Source organism: Dasypus novemcinctus, chromosome 17, assembly GCF_030445035.2.
Source record: "Dasypus novemcinctus isolate mDasNov1 chromosome 17, mDasNov1.1.hap2, whole genome shotgun sequence".
NCBI classification, from domain to species: domain Eukaryota; kingdom Metazoa; phylum Chordata; class Mammalia; order Cingulata; family Dasypodidae; genus Dasypus; species Dasypus novemcinctus.
The window spans coordinates 50,359,287-50,378,164 of NC_080689.1; the positions used below are offsets into that span (position 1 = coordinate 50,359,287).

The 18,878-nt window shown below is 33.6% G+C and overlaps 1 protein-coding gene across 4 annotated transcripts in view; it reads right to left on the reverse strand.

Annotated features, from left to right (window-relative positions):
• The window catches only part of USP34 (ubiquitin specific peptidase 34), a 285,574-nt gene that overhangs the window by 86,113 nt on the left and 180,583 nt on the right, over nucleotides 1-18,878 (reverse strand). For all 4 annotated transcript variants that reach the window (XM_058278638.2, XM_058278637.1, XM_058278635.1 and 1 more), the window contains 7 exons: nucleotides 16,068-16,190; nucleotides 15,868-15,951; nucleotides 15,288-15,374; nucleotides 7,480-7,680; nucleotides 4,880-4,962; nucleotides 1,428-1,468; nucleotides 1,165-1,289 (listed from right to left, as the gene is read on the reverse strand). In XM_058278638.2, coding sequence (XP_058134621.1) covers nucleotides 1,165-1,289; nucleotides 1,428-1,468; nucleotides 4,880-4,962; nucleotides 7,480-7,680; nucleotides 15,288-15,374; nucleotides 15,868-15,951; nucleotides 16,068-16,190 — 744 coding nt within the window. The remainder of the gene's footprint in view (nucleotides 1-1,164; nucleotides 1,290-1,427; nucleotides 1,469-4,879; nucleotides 4,963-7,479; nucleotides 7,681-15,287; nucleotides 15,375-15,867; nucleotides 15,952-16,067; nucleotides 16,191-18,878) is intronic.

Genomic DNA, 18,878 nt, shown 5'->3' on the forward strand with positions numbered 1-18,878 from the left:
TTAGAAGAAATAGCAGGTGATGTTTTTAGTTAATATATTTTCAAATGCCATAATCTGATCATGTATGTGCATGTAAATAATGTCTGATCAAATAAAGTACCCCAAAGAACACAGAAATGTGTAAATATAGTATATTAGAAATTTCTAAGTATGGCTATAGAAAGAGAATCAAAACCAAATAAATATAATAACAACATACTGGCAAATACAAAAGGGACTGGGGAGAGGATAAAGAATATTTAATATATCATTTAAGTCATTTACAAGATAAGTAACAGAATAAAATATTTTCAGAACTAGAAGCAACTTATTATTACTTATATCACAACATTTTGCAGATTCTAAGAAAACTGTCTGAATGACACAATAGTTATCGGAACAGAGTCAGAACCAGAACACATATGGCAATTAATATGTAGACAGTGCTTTCTAAAAAAGGATGAAACAAACCAAAAAAGTACAACCAATTCTATCAGTAAAAGTTATGCTTCTACTATATCATTAAGATTATGATGAGTAATATCAAGATACGGCTAGTGAAAATTGATCCAATATCAACAATGGAAGCAAAAGAAAATATAATTGACCTCCTATTTTTAGTCTCTCTTGTGCCAAATGATACATTCTAAATAGAATAAGCAGAAGAAACTTCTCTAAAACATAAAATACCAAATTAAATGCTTGAGCCTTCGCACCCAATAGGGAAAAAAATATAATAAAAGATGACTCTAAACAAACATTTCAGAAAAAGACAAATCTGATTGCTAAAGACTATATACATCATTCGTATCTCCTAAGTGTCACACACTTTTCAAAACACTCTAGAGCAGGAGTTCTTAACAAGGGGTCCTTAAGCTTGAATTGATATTCAAAGAAGCATTATTCTGGTGGGGACATGTTGGTGTGGGTGTGATATAAATAACACACAGCATAGTGTGGGCTTAGTAAGGGGTCCATGGCTTTCATTTGACTGGCAAAGGGACCTGTGGAACAAAAAAGGTTAAGAACCCCTGTTCTAGACTTTTAAAGATTAAACGGTCACTTTCCAGATACTGCAACGTACTTTAGGAATTGTCCATTTATTTCCATTAGCTTTTTAAAATTATCAACACTAATAATAAAAAACATAAGCAGTAAAGTACTAATCTTCAAGCTTTATCTTACCTCAGGAATAAGGAGAGTCAGCTTCTTTAACCAATCTTGTAAATGATCACTATCAGCAAGGCTAGATTTCACTAAAGAACAGCAGTGAGCCCAGCTCACCAAGAGCCACATGGAATAATGTGAAACTAAAGAAAAATCAGAAAAGAGTACAAATATAAAGGCTGTGCTATAAACTAAGCACAATGTTCATTACTTTAGGAAAAAATATGTATCTATTTATCCAAATATTTATCTATTAAAAATTAATCTTATAAAAGACTTGCCTTCATGTCGAGACCTGTGATCAGACTGAGCTTTCAAAACTCTGTAAAGTTAAAACACACCACCACTTATTAAATTGGCAATGAATTTAAAAACATAATTCAGTTTATTACTGTATATCCTTAGAAGTTCATGTGACTTCAAAGAATAAAAAAAGATTGTATTTTAAGAAAGCTATGTATTTATTTGTTCTGTGTCTTCATCATTTATTTACAGAATCACTGGTAAAATCATATTACAGCAAAAGCCAAATGACTGTTCAGATTTAATAAACAAAATATGACTGTATACAAAATTGGATGAAATAAGTGAACCCACAAAAGGGGTTCATGATTTAGTCACTAAAGAGATGTGTCTAAGGAAGACATAGGTAATAATGGTTTAAGCATTAGATTTCTATAAAAAGTGCATACTTTGATGTAAATGTTCTTCCTTCTATTTTTATAATGCCAATTTCTATCAGGCATGGTCTAAAGCATTTAAAAAAAACAACAACAACAGAAGAAGCTAATTTAATTCTGTATTATTTCATCCTTTTTACCCCATGATACTCTCAGTAATTTCAGTGGAAAACTTACTTCATTTTGAAGAAAACTAAATATTAAATGTTTTCATTTTAACAAAATCAGTATAAATAGGAAGTAAATATGTAACAAAAGATATTTCAAAATCTCAAAAAAAACAAGATTCATTCATACTACTTATTGATAAGGTACCAAGATGTTAAAAAAACTTACCAGCTAACTATTTGGCCATGTTTAATTTTTATCACACTGGTATCATGTATTTAACTTTACCAAGAGCAATGCACCCATCTACCTTTTAAATCTGTAGCATTATTATATAACATTTTTAATGACACTGGCAAAATGTTCATTCTAGCTACATTAATTGACACTGACCTCCCAGCACTGCATGAACTGAAGGTGGAGCCCTATGAAAGATTATAGAGCAAGAACAAGATCTGAGAAATCACCAGGGAAACCTGTAGGGGCAAAGTCTTACTGCAAAGATGTGAGAGAGCTCTGTAAGAAAAGAACTTAACTGGTAGAATGAAAACAAGAATTGCTGCAGAGTAAACCAGTTTATACTGCAGTAGTTAGTCACTGCCTATTCATTTTTCATTGTGAGGGATTAACAGCCAAATGAATGTTCACTAATTCTGAAGAAATAAAGGCAGAATAAGGCAGTCCCTGAATTGCCTTACTAATTCAACATTTTGTGGTATATAGGATAGAGTGGCAGAGACACTGTGTGCTAACGGACAAAGAAGAATACTTAAGAATCACTTAACTAGAGAGTATTTGGTGGTTGGGGATAAAAAGTATTATATTGGAACAGTCAGGGCATGTTATAGTACCTTCTTCAATTTCCCAAATTACCCATTTGTAAGTTCAATAGACAATAAGATAAAGTGCATGGCACTGTAATTATTATACTCATGAGTAAAAACAGATACAATTCTTACAAAGCTTAGAGTCTAAATAGGTTAAAAAAAAATTAATCAAATATCAAATGACTATAAATTCAACTGAGAGACAGTAAAAAGATGCATTAAATGAAAATATATAATCTTAAAATAATTTTTTTAAAGATTTATTTATTTATTTAATTCCCCCCCCCCCCCCGCTCCCCGGTTGTCTGTTCTCTGTGTCCATTTGCTGCGTCTTGTTTCTTTGTCCGCTTCTGTTGTCGTCAGCGGCACGGGAACTTTGGGCGGCGCCATTCCTGGGCAGGCTGCACTCTCCCTCGTGCTGGGCGTCTCTCCCTACGGGTACACTCCTCGCGCGTGGGGCTCCCCTATGCGGGGCACACCCCTGCATGGCACAGCCCTCCCTGCGCGCATCAGCACCGTGCATGGGCCAGCTCCACACGGGTCAAGGAGGCCTGGGGTTTGAACCGTGGACCTCCCATGTGGTAGACGGATGCCCTAACCACTGGGCCAAGTCCGTTTCCCTTAAAATAATTTTGTAATCATGCTTCACTCATTGGGAAGTGTAAGCAACTAAAAACAGCTAATTAGCTGCCAGTCATAATTAAATTCAAGCTCTTTTAAAGATTTTTATATTATTATACTTTATAATTCATTTTGAGTACAACAGAAAACTAAAGCCCGACAGAACTCCAGGGAATCTTCGGAAATTAATTTCACATGAAACAAAATTTTGGTCATTATTTAATGCATATAGTCAGATCTCTAAGCATTAGTCAGTAATGACCTTACTTGAACTTCTATATTACTAAATAATCTCCAAAGTAATCCAAATAAAGAGGATCATATCACATGCTTAATCTATCCTTTCATATATATATTTTCCAGCTCTGTCCAAGGAGAGCCTAAAAGCAATGACACACAAGTAGCAGCAATGAGTACACCAAGCAGTCACATTTTGGAGGTATACCACCAAGAGGAACTAGGGCTTCTTAAAGAAATGGCTGAATCCAGGATTAAGGCAGGTAAACTACAAGGTAAACTCAGAAGATCTTGTAGTGAAAGGGAAACAAAAGGACTTTCATCCTCATAATGGGAATATGAACAAGCTTTGGCTTCTATTAATTTAATATGCTGTAAATTGAACAAAATAAATGTAAGAGTAAAGAATTATAACCTACTGAATGAAAAAAAAGTCAAGAATCCAAATTGATATTAATTACCTAAATAAACAAAAGGGAGGAAAACAAAATCTCTTCCTCATAATAAAATATCAACTAGTAAACAGAATCATTAGTGAATGCTAAAATTAATAAATGAAAGTTTGATGGAGAGCAGAAGATTTATGCAGTTGCATATATCTTCCACAGGCTACTTTATTAATTACAAAGGGAAAATCAGAGGCTGTACAGCAAAGAAACCTAGAGGAAACCAAATTAAGAAACTATCAAAATTAACATCACCAATAATAGGACAAATTAACATAACCAGGGTGTACTGGGAAAGACAGACACATTACTTATGGAATATTCCTGCTAAAAATGAATAATCTGAATCTAATAATGTGGAACAATTGGAATAACCAAAATTGAAAGATGTTCTATAAAAGAAGTGGCTTATACTTCTAAAAAAGAGTCAATATCATATAAGAAAGGCTGATAAAGTGATCCAGATGAAAGGAAACTGAAGAAATAGGACAACTAAATGCAATGCATAGTTCTGGACCAGGAAAAAAAAAGGTTATGTTATAGAGAATATTAATGGGACAATTTGGACTATATTAGATATTATTATATCATATGTGTGCATGCACACACACATACACACCCAGATTGCTTCATAGTGTGCAACAAAATATATATGACAAAATGTCAACAATTTGCGATTCTAGGTGCACAGTATATGGGAGTTCATTGTAATATTCCATTTTTCCGTAAAGTTTTAATTTTTTCAAAAAAAAATTTTAAAACTATATTCTTACTCCAAAAACATGCATAAATAAAATATATATAAAGTTCATACCTCGGAGCTAGATTATCATATGTATAAGCAACAGACATAAGTCGCTGAATCAAACTGGTTCCTTGGACAAGAACAAGAAATACCTTTAAAACAAGAACATAAAAAAAAAATCCCTTAGTTATACAGTGAAACACAAAAACTATATTTTAACCAGATTTTTATCCATAACAAGGAAAGAATGGTTACTTAAAAACACTGCAAAAATATCAAATGTTAGAAAACTGGAATTTTATAACCACATGAAGAGCAAAGATTTTTAAAAGAAAAAATTGAAAACAGAATTAGAGGCAAAACTATCTTTATATTTTACCCATTGATTCTCTGTATGTTGACCAATCAGATGAGAAAAAATATATATTACAATTATCAGTGGTTTGTTGGGGGTGGGTAAGGAATTAAACATTTTTTACTCTTGAAATAAGAAAATATAAAAAAATTAAGTGGTGGCAGACATCTCAACCAACCTGAACCATTAAAAAAAAAAAAAAAGTAATATTATATACCATGGGTACAGAGCATGTATTCTAGATTGAAAATTTTGAGGTTCAACATTTTTATATGCTAACTTTCAAGCTGCATGATCCTGATCAGACCTTAATTTCTAAGCCCTAATTCATCATCCATACAAATGAGACAGAAATAATGAACTAAGTTAATAAAGAACTATTAAATCCTTTTGATGATAGGTCAGCATTCATTCTGGGCACTTATTTCATAAAGCAATGTTCCTGCCCTAGATGTGCTGGTCCAACAACTAACAACAATTAACACCAGACATTGTTTTAAAAAACACTGTAACTCAAGTATTTACAATGTGCCAAATAAACAAAACGAAGGAACAGCTACTAAATCTGTGTTTGACAGAACTGGAAAAGATTCCAGAAAACCTATGCTTCAGCTGGAATTTGAAAGCTATTTTAAAAGGTTAAGGAGACCAAAATAAATACTGCATGATGGTAAATTCTTAATAATAAGTAGTGTTCTTACTTTACAATATACCAAAATTAGGTAACTGTCTTCAGAATTAATGAGACAAAAATTTCAATCCCCAAAGAGGTTCAATTTTCAAACTAAGTTGTAGTGTTTTTTTTGAAAATAAACTAATACAAAGGATACATAGTGTGCACCTTTCCTAAACTACAAAAATTTAGCACTGACATCTACTTGGAAAAAGCTCCAAAAAGATAACACATAATTGATGGCTATAACTTATAATAGGGTGACAGTTCACTTGTATATTGTGAATTATCTCCCAATAAGCATGTATTTGTATATATTTTAAAACGATCAAATTATTTTTAAAACTCAAGATATGTATTTATACTAATACATATCTATATTAAAGAATCTATTTATATTAAAGCAAACCATAAATAACCATAAATGTCATTGAAATTATAATTATTTAGTGAGTTGACAGAAACAAAATCAATTTGAAAAATTACCTGAAAAGTTTATTCTAGAAACAAAATAATTAAAACATTACAGCAATACAAGATTAAAGTCATTCTTCACAATATCCACATTTGCAATCTAAATATGTTCATTTAGGTTACATTCTTCTCCCAATATAATTTTAATTTTATTAGAGGTAAATGATGTAGAATACTGGCAGAGATCATTTTACCCATTTAACCCCCAAAATTCTAAAAAGGAAATATGCTTCTGGTTTCCATTTATACCAGTAGTTTCCAACCTTATATTCACCACAGTATTCCTCTGTCAGTAATAACTAATTACTCTGATGCTTCTTGGGCAGGTGAGGTGTCGTTCTTAAAAGGTTAGAGAATAAGGAAGAAATTTCACTAAAAACTCATCTTGTTCCCACCGTGCTAGCCAGTTCACTGATATACAGCACTGGAATGGTCAATGTTTGAATACAAGAACAGAATCCACTAAATTATGGTAAATAAGAATTTTATTTTATTGTTCAATGTGCTGGTTAAGCTAAACTCACCCCTCCATACCCTTGGTCTGGGACACTAGACAGAAGATTGCTTCTTTGCTTTTTCTGTCAGAATTGTACAAGAAGTACTTTACAAAGAAGAGGGAGTTGGTTTTATTCATCAGTTTCTATATAGACACTGAGCAGAATCCCTTCTACAGAGGCCTATAATTCAGTTTCAATGGGATCCCTCCAGGAAGCCTTCTAACTTTTGAAAATCCCAACTATTCCCCAAGTTCTTCAAGCCCTAAGGGTGGAGGATGGCTTCTGCATTTATTATCTCTGGTTTATCTCAGGATTCCCTTTTTGCTATTTGGTCCTTCCACTTTTACATGTAAAACCAACTCCCTATTTTAAATTCCCTCTGTTGAAATACTTAATATGCATGGTTTCTATTTTCCTGAAAGCATCATGAAATTCTCAGTACATAAACTACCAGAGTTAATTTGGAATGAATTGAAGAGCATTATTGCTTCACACTTATTACTGCTTTAAAATGATGACATCTCTTCAGCTGTTAAATTGGATCATGGCAATCTAGGATAGCATTTCTTATATGTTAGTCTATTTCTTCACTTTGCAATGCAATTTTCAAGATCTCTTAAAATGTAAATGAGATTCATTACTATAATTAATGGTAATTTCTGTATTTTACCTCTGTTAATCGTGGTATGTGAAGACCCTTGGCATGATCTCCAGCAGCTTTCCTTGATTTACCAGGCCAGGTTCTTTTCCTATGGCTTTCTGCTATACCAGACCAGGCAAAGACATCATGATAAGCTAAATCCAAATCAGATGGATCTACTGCAAACTGGCATATTAACTTCAGCAAGCAAGCAAGACAGTCTAGCTGCCACTGTGGATAAGAAGAAAATGTCATTTCCCTATTTCCATTAATTTAATATGGCTCCTCTACAATTTGAAATTAAAAGACCAGAAAATAAAATAACTAGAATGTAATCCATGTGATACAGAAATTTTCATACTCAAATATTATGTTTACTAAGGATCTAATCATATAAAAATGAAGGAAAAATAACTAGACACTGAGGGTGTATTAAAGAAATAGATGTGACACTCATTTTCTATTAAGAAAGCATCAAAAGGATGCATATAATAGAGTATTACAGGATTTTTGAAAAAATTTAAGAACATGCAATTTTTAAAAACTTCTTAAAATGCTAACAAAAATATAATTTACTCACCACTAAAAAATCTGATACAGTATATTAAGTAGCATATACTCTAATATTTGGGAGCCAAAGCAATCCTCGATAATTCTAGAAAATATTTCAACTGTAAATTTTGCACTTTACAGATAGATGCAGATTTTAAAGAAATACTTGTTTAGTAAACTCACTGAGCATTTGATATAAAAAGCAAAATTCCCAACTTTAAATTGTGCTTTAAAAAATTCAAAAATAAAACACTCTTCTTAGAGTCTCACTTATATACAAGATAAAAATTTCACAACTTTGTCTTTACCAGTTCTTGTCTTCCTGCTCTCCTGACAGGGTACCAATATACCAAACAGTATTCTTTCATCAAAAGTAATAGTATAACTGAAATATTCTCTGACAAAAGTGGCATTGAGGAAACATTATGCAGAAATCAAATTAAAACTTTCCATACATGTGTGGCCAATATCTTTTATTTCAAAAGAATGAATGAAAAGCGAAGAAAAATGGTAGGAAACAAGAATAGACAATACATGGATGCCATTTTTACCACATAGATTCACACTATACTGCAAGTCCTAATTAGAGCAAGAAAACAAAACAAAACAAAATTAAGAGGCCTACTGATTGGAAGAGAAAGAAGTAAAACTTTCATTCTCTAGTAACATTGTAACGTACATAAAATAAATTGTATGAAATTTACAAAAAAAGGTACTATGCCAATAGGTGAATTTATTAGCAAGGTTATTGGATACAAGATTGATATACCAAAAAAATTACTATATTGGCATATGCTAGCAACAAACTGGGAAATGCACTAAAAAAACAATACAATTTAAAACAGAGCTAAAAATACAAAATTTTTAGGGATAAATTTAACAGAGTATGTACAAAGCTGGTACACTGAAAACTATAAACATTAATAACAGAAAATTTAAATGACGCCAAAATAAATGGAGAGAAATACCATGTTCATGGATTGGAAGGCTCAATATCATTACCATGTTAGTTTGCATCAAATTCACCTACACTATTTGGGGTAGTATCTACTTCGGCTATCAATGTGATCCTGTCGAGATATGCGTAAGTGCTAACTCTGGGATGGCCTTCCGACTCAGTCTGAAATCTCTCAGCCATACAGACTCATTTGTCTTTAGCTTGTCCTCCTTTTAGTCAAGGTTCCCGCCCCCCTCACAGCTGCATTGTTTGTTAGTACTTAGCAGCAATCCCTCGGTGCCAAGGAGGATCATCCCTAGAAGTCATGTCCCATGCTGGGGAGAATTTCCTCAGGGATATAGAGACATCTAGGCACTATAGTCAGGGCAAATAGGTCAGGAATTTGGCCCCCTGCCAGCGGGTCCTAATCTAGTATGTATGCTCCCCAGTGTGACAGAGTTAAGACTCACTAGTGGTTTCCCTATGCATTGACTCTTTAGTTCTATTTGTATAATTAATACTAGAGTTGGTAGGTGTACATACAAGAGACGTCAATCTTTGGGCTGCCCAAATGCCAACTGAGCCCTGAATCTCAAAAGAGTTGCAACACCTACTCTAGAATTCAATGGACTCACCTAGTACAACTAACAGGGATGAGATTATGGACAAACAATATAAATAACATACCAAGGAATCAAGAGTGCCTACAACTGCAAGCAAGAGAGTTCCATCCATCGGATATATGGGATCAAAGCCCCCCTCAATGGTGGAGTGGGCATCACCATCCCAGAGTCCATAGGATTGGGAAACGATCTATGAACTAAAATAACTTATTAGGGAAGCAGATTTGGCTTAACTGTATATATATATAGCATCCGCCTACCATATGGGAGGTCCAGGGTTCAAATCCAGGGCCTCCTGACCTGTGAGGTGAACTGGCCCACTCACAGTGCTGATGTGCGCAAGAAGTGCCATGCCACACAGGGGTGGCCCCTGCATAGGGAAGCCCCACGCGCAAGGAGTACACCCTGTAAGAAGAGCCGCCCTGTGCGAAAAAAGTGCAGCCTGCCCAGGAGTGGTGCCGCACACGTCTGATGCAGAAACATGACTCAACAAACAGACACAGATTCCTGGTGTCACTGACAAGAATGCAGACACAGAAGAACACACAGCGAATGGACACAGAGAGCAGATGACGAGGGGGTGGGGGGAGGGAAATAAATAATTAAATCTTTAAAAAAAAAACTTACTAGTATTCTACTATACACTTATTGTGATTCTAGCAATGGAAGAAATACCATTGCTGTGGAGGCAGTGACCCACGGATGTTCTGGGGTTAGGGAGAGGGAAAAACAGGTTTTAATGGGGCATTTTCAGGACTTGGGAATCATCCTGAATGACATTACAATGACAGATACAGGCCACTATATATCCATAACCTACAGAGTCAAATGGGAGAGTGTGTAAACTACAGTGTAAACTGTTATTCATGCCTAGTGGCAATGCTCCAAAATGTGTTTATCAATTGCAATGAATATACCACACTGATGAAAAATGCTGCTAATGAGGGAAAATGTGGGAGGTGTCGGGCATATCGGAATCCCCTACACATTCTCTGTAACATTTATGTAATCGAAGTATCTTTTAAAAAATAAAAAAGTGAAAAAAAAATTCACCTCCAGATTTAATGCAATCCTAATAAAACCCCTGTTGACCTTTCTATATAAAATTCGAAAAGCATAAAGGGACACAGAATAGTCAAAATAATTTTGAAAGAGAAGAACAAGCTTATAAACCTTACATTATCAAGCTACAATTATCAAGACAACATGTTAATGGCCGAAAAATAGAAAAGCAAATCAATGGTTCTCTATATAGACCACTGATTTGGAAAACAGGTATCAAGATACTTCACTGACAAAAGCATAATCTTTTCAATAAATGATGCTAGAACAATACAACATGTAAAAAAATAAACCTCAACCTTACTTTACATGTACAAAAGTTAACTCAAAATGGATCATAGACCTAAACATAAAAAATAACGATAAAAGTTACAGAAGATACAGAAGAAAATCTTTGTGACCTTGGAGAAAACATTCTTATTTAGGATATAAAAAGCAAGAACCATGACCCTACTCCAAGCAAAATAGAAGAATGAGAAGCTTCAGGACTCTGTCTACCCATAGAAGCTTTGAATGACCAGTAAGAACTGGGAGAAACATTGTTCCCAACTAAAAATGCTTCGCAAAAGAAAACATATGCAAGCCCAGTAAGTAAGTACATGAAAAGCTACTCAACATCATTACTCCTCAGGTAAGGGCAAATCAAAACCACCACGAGGGGAATGGGTATATCTCTGTGGCTGAGCACCTGCTTCATTTCTATGAGGTCCTGGGTTCAATCCTAGGTACCCTCTTTAAATAAAACAAACAAAACAAAACAAAACAAAACCCCACCATGAGACAACACTACACAGCCAATTGAATGGCAGAAATTACAAGACTGACCATACGAAGTGTTGCTGAAGATGTAGAACAAATGGAACTCTTATAAGATGCATTATATACAGTGAGGCAGCTTTTTCACAAAGTTAATCTTACACCTATACTACTCAGCAATTCAATTTCCAATTCAATTAGTCAAGAGATATGAAAACATGCACATAAAAAAAGACTTGTATGTGAATGTTTCTAGCAGAATAATCCTAACAGTCCAAAAGTGAAAACAATTCAAATGTCCAAAGCATGAATGAAAAAAAAATGGTGGTATATCAAACCGATGGATATACTTAACAGCAAAAAAAAGAAACAAGTTACCTTTTAGCATTTTCAAAATTGTGTTGAATGAAAGAAGGCAGACACAAGAGAGCAGACTTTATTATTCCAACTACATGAATTCTAGAAAATTCACATCTAATTTTTGCAATAGAAAGCATATCAGAAGTTGCCAATAGCTTGTTAAGGGTGGGGATAATGACGATAAAAGGGCAAGATGGAACAAAATGGTAATGAAAATGGACCTAATGGAAATGTTCTAATCTGAGCACATTGGTGGATTACACAAGTATATGTATGTATGTATGTATATGTGTGTGTGTGTGTGTATATTCCTCCCCCCCCCCCACATCTGAAATAAGGAAGCGGATGTGGCTCAAGTGACTGGACTCCTGTCTTACCATATGGAGGGTCCCAGGTTTGATTCCTAGGGCCTCTTGGTTAAAGAGAACTGGCGTGTGCAACAAGGAGAGCTGGAGCAACAAGATGATGCAACAAAAAAGAGACACAGAGGAGAGACGCAACAAACTGGGAGACTAGGGTGGCTTGTGATTGAGTGCCCCTTTCCCATGTCAGAAGGTCCCGGGACCAGTTTCCAGTGCCTCCTGAAGAGAATATGAGAAGACAAGCAGACACAGAAGAACGTGCAGAGAATGGACACAGAGAGCAAATACAAGTGGTAGCGAGAGATGGGGAGTGGTAAATCAATCTATCTTTAAAAAAAAAAAAAAAAAAGATGCCAACAAGAAAAGAGATTTTTTTTCAAAATCTTGACCTATATATATGTGTGTTTGTATATGCATTATTTACTGCATGAAAAGTACACCTCAATCTCACAATATACAAAAATGAACTTATATGGACCAGAGACACTGTGAAAACTAAAACTATGAAACTCTTTAAAGAAAACATAGATGTACAATTTTCTGGTCTTGGATTAAACAATAGTTTCTTAGACATGACACCAAAAGCACAAGCAACAAAGAGAAAAAAAAAATTGGACTTCATCAAAATTAAAAATATTTCTCCTTCCAAGGACATTATCAAGAAAGTGAAAAGACAACCTAAAGAATGGGAGATAATATTTGAAAATCATATAATTAGTAAGAGATAAGTATCCAAAATTCATGAAGAACTCTTATTAACTCAGTATTGAAGAGACACTCCAATTAAAAATGGACAATGGGTTTTAGCTGATATTTCTCCAAATAAGATATACAAATGGCCAATAAGCACATGAAAAGATACTCAGCATCATTAGTCATAGAAAACTGCAAATCAAATGGCCAATAAGCACATGAAAAGATACTCAACATTATTAGTCATTAGGGAACCGCAAATCAAAACCAAAATGAGATACTATTTCATACCCATGAGGATAGGTATAATAAAAACTAGATAATAACAAGTCTTGGGGAGGATGTGGAGAAACTGGAACCATCACACACTACTGATGAAAATGTTTAATGGTGCAGCTGCTTTGGAAAACAGTTTGGCAGTTCCTCAAAAAGTTTAACATAGAGTTACTGTATGACCCATCAATTCCAAAACAGAAATATTCATAGCAGCGTTAAGTGGAGAGAACTCAAATTTCCAACAACTAATAAGTCTTCCCACCCTCAATTTTTCAAAGACACAACTGAATACACATTTCACCAAAAAAGATTTATAAAAGAATAACAACAATATGAACTGGTCAAGATGATGAGCATTTAGGTAAATGCAAATCAAAAACAGATTGTGATATCACTTCCTATCACCACTAGGATATAATAAAAAAGACAGACAATAAACAAGTGTTTGTAAAACAACCACTTGTAGGTATATACGGAAAAACACTGAAGGCTTATGTGTTTACAAAAACTTGGTACACAATGTTCATATAGCCAAAAAGCAGAAGTAACAAAATGTCCATCCAATGCTAAATGGATAAACAAAACAGATACTAATACAATGGAATATTATTCAGCCATTAAAAGGTTTCAATATATGTGAATTATTACGTCTCAGACCTGGTTTGCATCACATGCATCCTTCAGGCACTCTAAGGCTATGTATGTCACAAATGGCAGTAAAACTAAATTACACACACAAAGGCATCCATAAATCCAAAGAAAAAAAAGGACAGAAACACTTCCATGTACACTTTATTCACAACTAAACTCAAAGAAGTTTGTAAACAAAATTCCTATAGATGACACATGGCTACTAACTTAAAATTTTAAATTCCCCAACTTTAAGAACTAAAAGGCACCTCAGCATTCAGAGAGTTTAAAAGAACAACAAAGACATAACAAAACACAACCAACAGAAATTTTAAAAATGACACAGAGGACTACAATAATTAATGATTATATTAGAGGCAAGTATTCAAAGGGAAGTATCTGAAGAAAGATTTTTAAAATAAAACACTGAAAAAGAAATAATGAAACTATTAGTAAGATTAACAAAAACTTGGTAGATAGTAGTATGCTTTCTAAATGAAGATTCTCTCATTAACATTTTGTTTATAGTAACATGTGATATCAAATCAAGAACACCTGACTCCTAGGTTCCAAGGGAATTCTAAAGTATAGGTACTAAGAAATTCATATTTGAACAATTTCTGATAATGCTAATCTGCTTTGATGGCCAGGAAATAGCGTCCTTTCCATTTGTTGGAAGACAAAATTCTTCAGAGCTTTGTGTAGTATTATGAAATAATTTTTTTTTTTTTTTTTTAGTTAGGCCAGTAATTTATTCAGGTAGGGAGGGAAGAGAAATGGGAGAAAATAACAGATCAGGAGTTCCAGGCAGAAAGGAAGGGGTTGAAAAGTGATAAAGAGGGCTGATTTACAGGCTACAATTTCCCATTATAGGTTGTAAATGCCCAGGTTTACTTGCATAGTGATCCAAGCCGGGGAGAAGGCAGCCAGAACGGGTCCAGAGGAAAAAGAGTGCAGGGCTGAAATAATTTTTAATACCCTATTTTTGTAAGAGTACTTCTTCAAATTAAGTGTTTGAGCACCACTGTTAAAATTTCCATTTTGTTGAGGACCAAGACTTTTGTAAAATACTACAAAATATATTGCAGAAATGTCCAATTGCTATAAAGATTTCTAAAAGCTCACTTGTTTTCTATACCTATCTCCCAGCAAGACTGTTCACAAGTGATTTGGAGACACCTTTTCCAGTAGTACTGCTCGAAAGGAAGAAATAAAGCAAAATGAAACAATGAGAAAAGAATGCTTCAAAAAATTTAAGATCAAACCAAATCTTACAAAAGAAACCAAGGTTTTTTAAGACTATAGAATTATCATAAAATTTTATTAACCTAAAGGAAAAAAGGATATGAATTATTCATAAATTAGTCATTATTTCTAGTACTTAAGTAAATCTTTTATAACACAGTTGAGATGAGGAACTCTTAATCCACAATTAGTTTACAAACACTATACATTTTTTATTACTACTATACTTTGCATTCTCCTTTATTATAATGATGTAGCAAAAGTTACACAAGATTGTTAGAATTGAAACCACTTTAAAAGGATAATTATTGATACTGACTGAAAGCATGTATTTTCGCTTACCACAGTCCATGATTCCTGTTCTTTTGGCTCTAGAATTCCAGAATTAAAAATTTCTAATAACTGTTGAAGCCCTCCAGCAGTAACAAACTGAAAGCAATTTTGAGAATAATGTATGAGAAAGGCAGATATTTAATGTAATCTGCTTATCGATTAAACAACTATATACATGTAAGTAAAATACCCTGTATTTTTCATTTACTAATACTCTGATTTAAATCACTGAAATAACTACTGTATAAGATAGCTAAAACTTGCTTTTGAGTTCTTTAAAAAAGATTTTCCAAAATCTATAAACATATATCTTCATATTCTATTAATCATTTAATCCCAGACACTGGAATGTCCTTTACAGTGTTTCAATGGAGGGAAAATCATTAGTGCTAAAAACAGGAGAAATCTGGGGATTAAATGATCTCAGTTTATATTACTATAACAAAGTACTACAAGATAAAAGATTTTTAATCTATGCTTTATTTTAAAAGAAAATTAATTTTAAAACAATTTATGGTACATTTTAGAAAATTACAGATAAATTCTTTTTATTACCAGTATTCTGAAAAACGCTTAAATGTGGTCAAACCTTGCAACTCCAGGAATTTTTACTATTTTCCACTTGATCTTCACTTGAATCATCTGAATCTGGATAAAGATCACTATAACTTCCCTGTGGGAAAGGCAAAAAATAATAATAGTGGAGGGATGTGGGAACAAAACTTATTCCAGAAAGGAAATATACCCTGTAATTTTGATAGAATAAATATTTAATCAAAATGCAATTACCGTTGACTCTCTCCTTATTCTTCTGTTAGGTTTTCCCAGTGCTTCAATAATTTCCAGGGCATATAGTAACTTGTGGGCACTCTTAATTTTGAGAAGTTCTTTCCAATTAAGTCCATCATTACTCTTAAATTAAGAAAAAAGAAAAATTAAAAAGTGAGTTTTGTGAGTCAACTTATAAGACAAAGCTAAAAAGTAAAACTTAAACTGATAACATAAAAAGTCAAATACAATATACACAAATTTATTCAAACCTGTGAAGATCAATTTTATAATTAGTACCAAGAATGTGCTTAACTACCAATTACTATTCATTAAATTGCCTTAAAAGCAGTAAAATATAAAAATGGAGAAACACTGTAATTTGTTAATTTTCACAACAGGTAAGTCAATCTACCTTCTTTCCAGTTTTTAAAAAACTGCACCCTAGTTCTAGGAATATATGAACTTTTAAGATTGTAAATGAACTAGTTAAATTTAATACTTATTTACACCTACACATTTTAAAAGTCATATACACACATGAATTTAGAAATATTCTTCCCTACTCTCCATTTATGAAATGGTACTATTTGCACGTAACATTCATCTTTGACAACATTTATTACTAGAGCTACTCTTGGGTAATCCAACACCATTTTCCAGAGTCCACCTTCTTCCATTCTAAATTGTTTGAGTTACTAGGCCTACTGAAATCATATGATAGCATCCTAAATAATATACAACCTTTAGCATAACCTTAGGATATTTGCTTTTTCATTCATTCTATAAATGTTTTAATGATCTTCACAAATTAACCCCTTATTATACAGCTTTTAAAAAACTATTACTGGTGGCTCAAGTGATTAGGCACCTCCTTCCCACATTGGAGGTCCCGGGTTCAGTTTCTGGTGCCTCCTAAAGAAACAAAGAAAACAAGTAGACACAACAAGTGCAAATAATGAGGGGGTGGGGAATATTTTAAAAAAGAAAAATGAAACAAACTATTACTTGGGAGCAGATGGGGACTCAAGCAGTTGTGGGCCTGCCTCCCAAATGGGAGGTCCTGGGTTTCATTCCTGATGTCTCCTAAAGACAACAAGCTGACACAAAGTGAAGGGGGCAGATGTGGCCCAAGGGGTTGGGCACCCGCCTCTCACACGGGGGGGGAGGGGGGGAGGATGGGGTGGGGGAGTCGGGAGTGGATGGGTGGACAGGGAGTTCCTGGGTTTGGTTGCCAGTGCCTCCTAAAGATGAAGATAAGCAGCCACCATGAGCAGACAGCTAATGGAAACAGCAAGTAGACAGATGAGGGCGCCATCTTGGGGCGGGGTGTGGAATATTATTTTAGAATAATATACAACCCTTTCACAAAGAGTCATATCCCTAGGAGAGGATTACCAGATACATAATTAAATTTCTTCTCCCCATTTCCCCTACAAAGAAGTCATATCCCTAGGAGAGGACTACCAGATACATAATTAAATTTCTTCTCCCCATTTCCCCTAATTCTATCAGCTGACTTGTATAAGCATCCAAAACACATGATGAAAGTAATTTCATATTACAATGTTTTTCTCTAAACATTACTATTTTTGTTATTGAAAATAATGTTCGGAGCATAAAGTAATATGAAAGGAAAAAATAAAAAGGCAAATCGTGATTTCCTAAAGATAATTTTAGAATAATGGGTCAAAATACAGTATCAAACACAGTAATATAAACTGGTATCATCCACCGAAAGTGTAAAAAAGCCTTGAAATATGAAAGTCTTTTGAGTGAGCAATAACACAAATTTTCCCAAGGAAATAAATGGATAGAAGTAAGCAAAACTCAATGTACCAAAATTTCAGCACTGTCTTACGGAAGCAAATACTGCCAACAGTACCTCATCATAACAAAATAGGGGGCTGCTAAAATCAATTATGATTTATAATAGGATATGATATACTATAAAAAGTACAGGTACCTATTTTAGGACATAGAAATATGTTCATGAGATATTATTTCATGTATATTATTGTCACCCAATTGGAAAGTATTCATCATTATGTACAAAACAAGTTTCAATAAATTAAAAAAGATAAAAATAATACAGACTATGGTTTCTGACAACAATGGCATGAACTTAGAAATAAGTAATGTATAAAAATGGGAAACTCACATATATGAAAAATTAAACAATACATTCTTAAATAACCACTGGGTACTGGAAGAAATCAAAAGACAGAAAAAAACTTTGAGGTGAATGAAAATGAACATACCAAAACGCATGAGACAAAACTTTATGAGACAAGGTGCTTAGAAGGAAATTTATAGCTATAAACATAGACTGTAGTATACAAGAAGAAAGCTGTTAAATCAATAAATGTCCACCTTAAGACAATGGAAAAAGAAAAGCAAACTAAACCCAAAGCAAGCAGAAGGAAGGAAGTAATAAAGATTAGAGCAGAAATTAATGAAATAGATTAAAGAAAATCAATGGCACCAAAAGCCAATTATTTGATGAGATAAACAAAACTGGCCTATATCATTAGCTAGTTTGACCAAAAATTAAAATTATTAGAATCAGAAATGAAAGAAGGAAGGTTAATACCAACTTTATAGACATAAAAAAGATGTTAAAGGAATACTAGGAACAATTGCATGCCAAAAAACTAGATGACTTTGATGAAATGGCCAAATTACTAGAAAGACACTACCAAAGCCGATTCAAAAAAATAATGTGAGTAGACTGATACCAAGTAAGACGATTAAATCAGTAATAAAAAAAAAAAAAAGACTACCCAGAGAAGTGATATCAGCAAGATGGGGTTGTTAGGATCCCTAGGATTC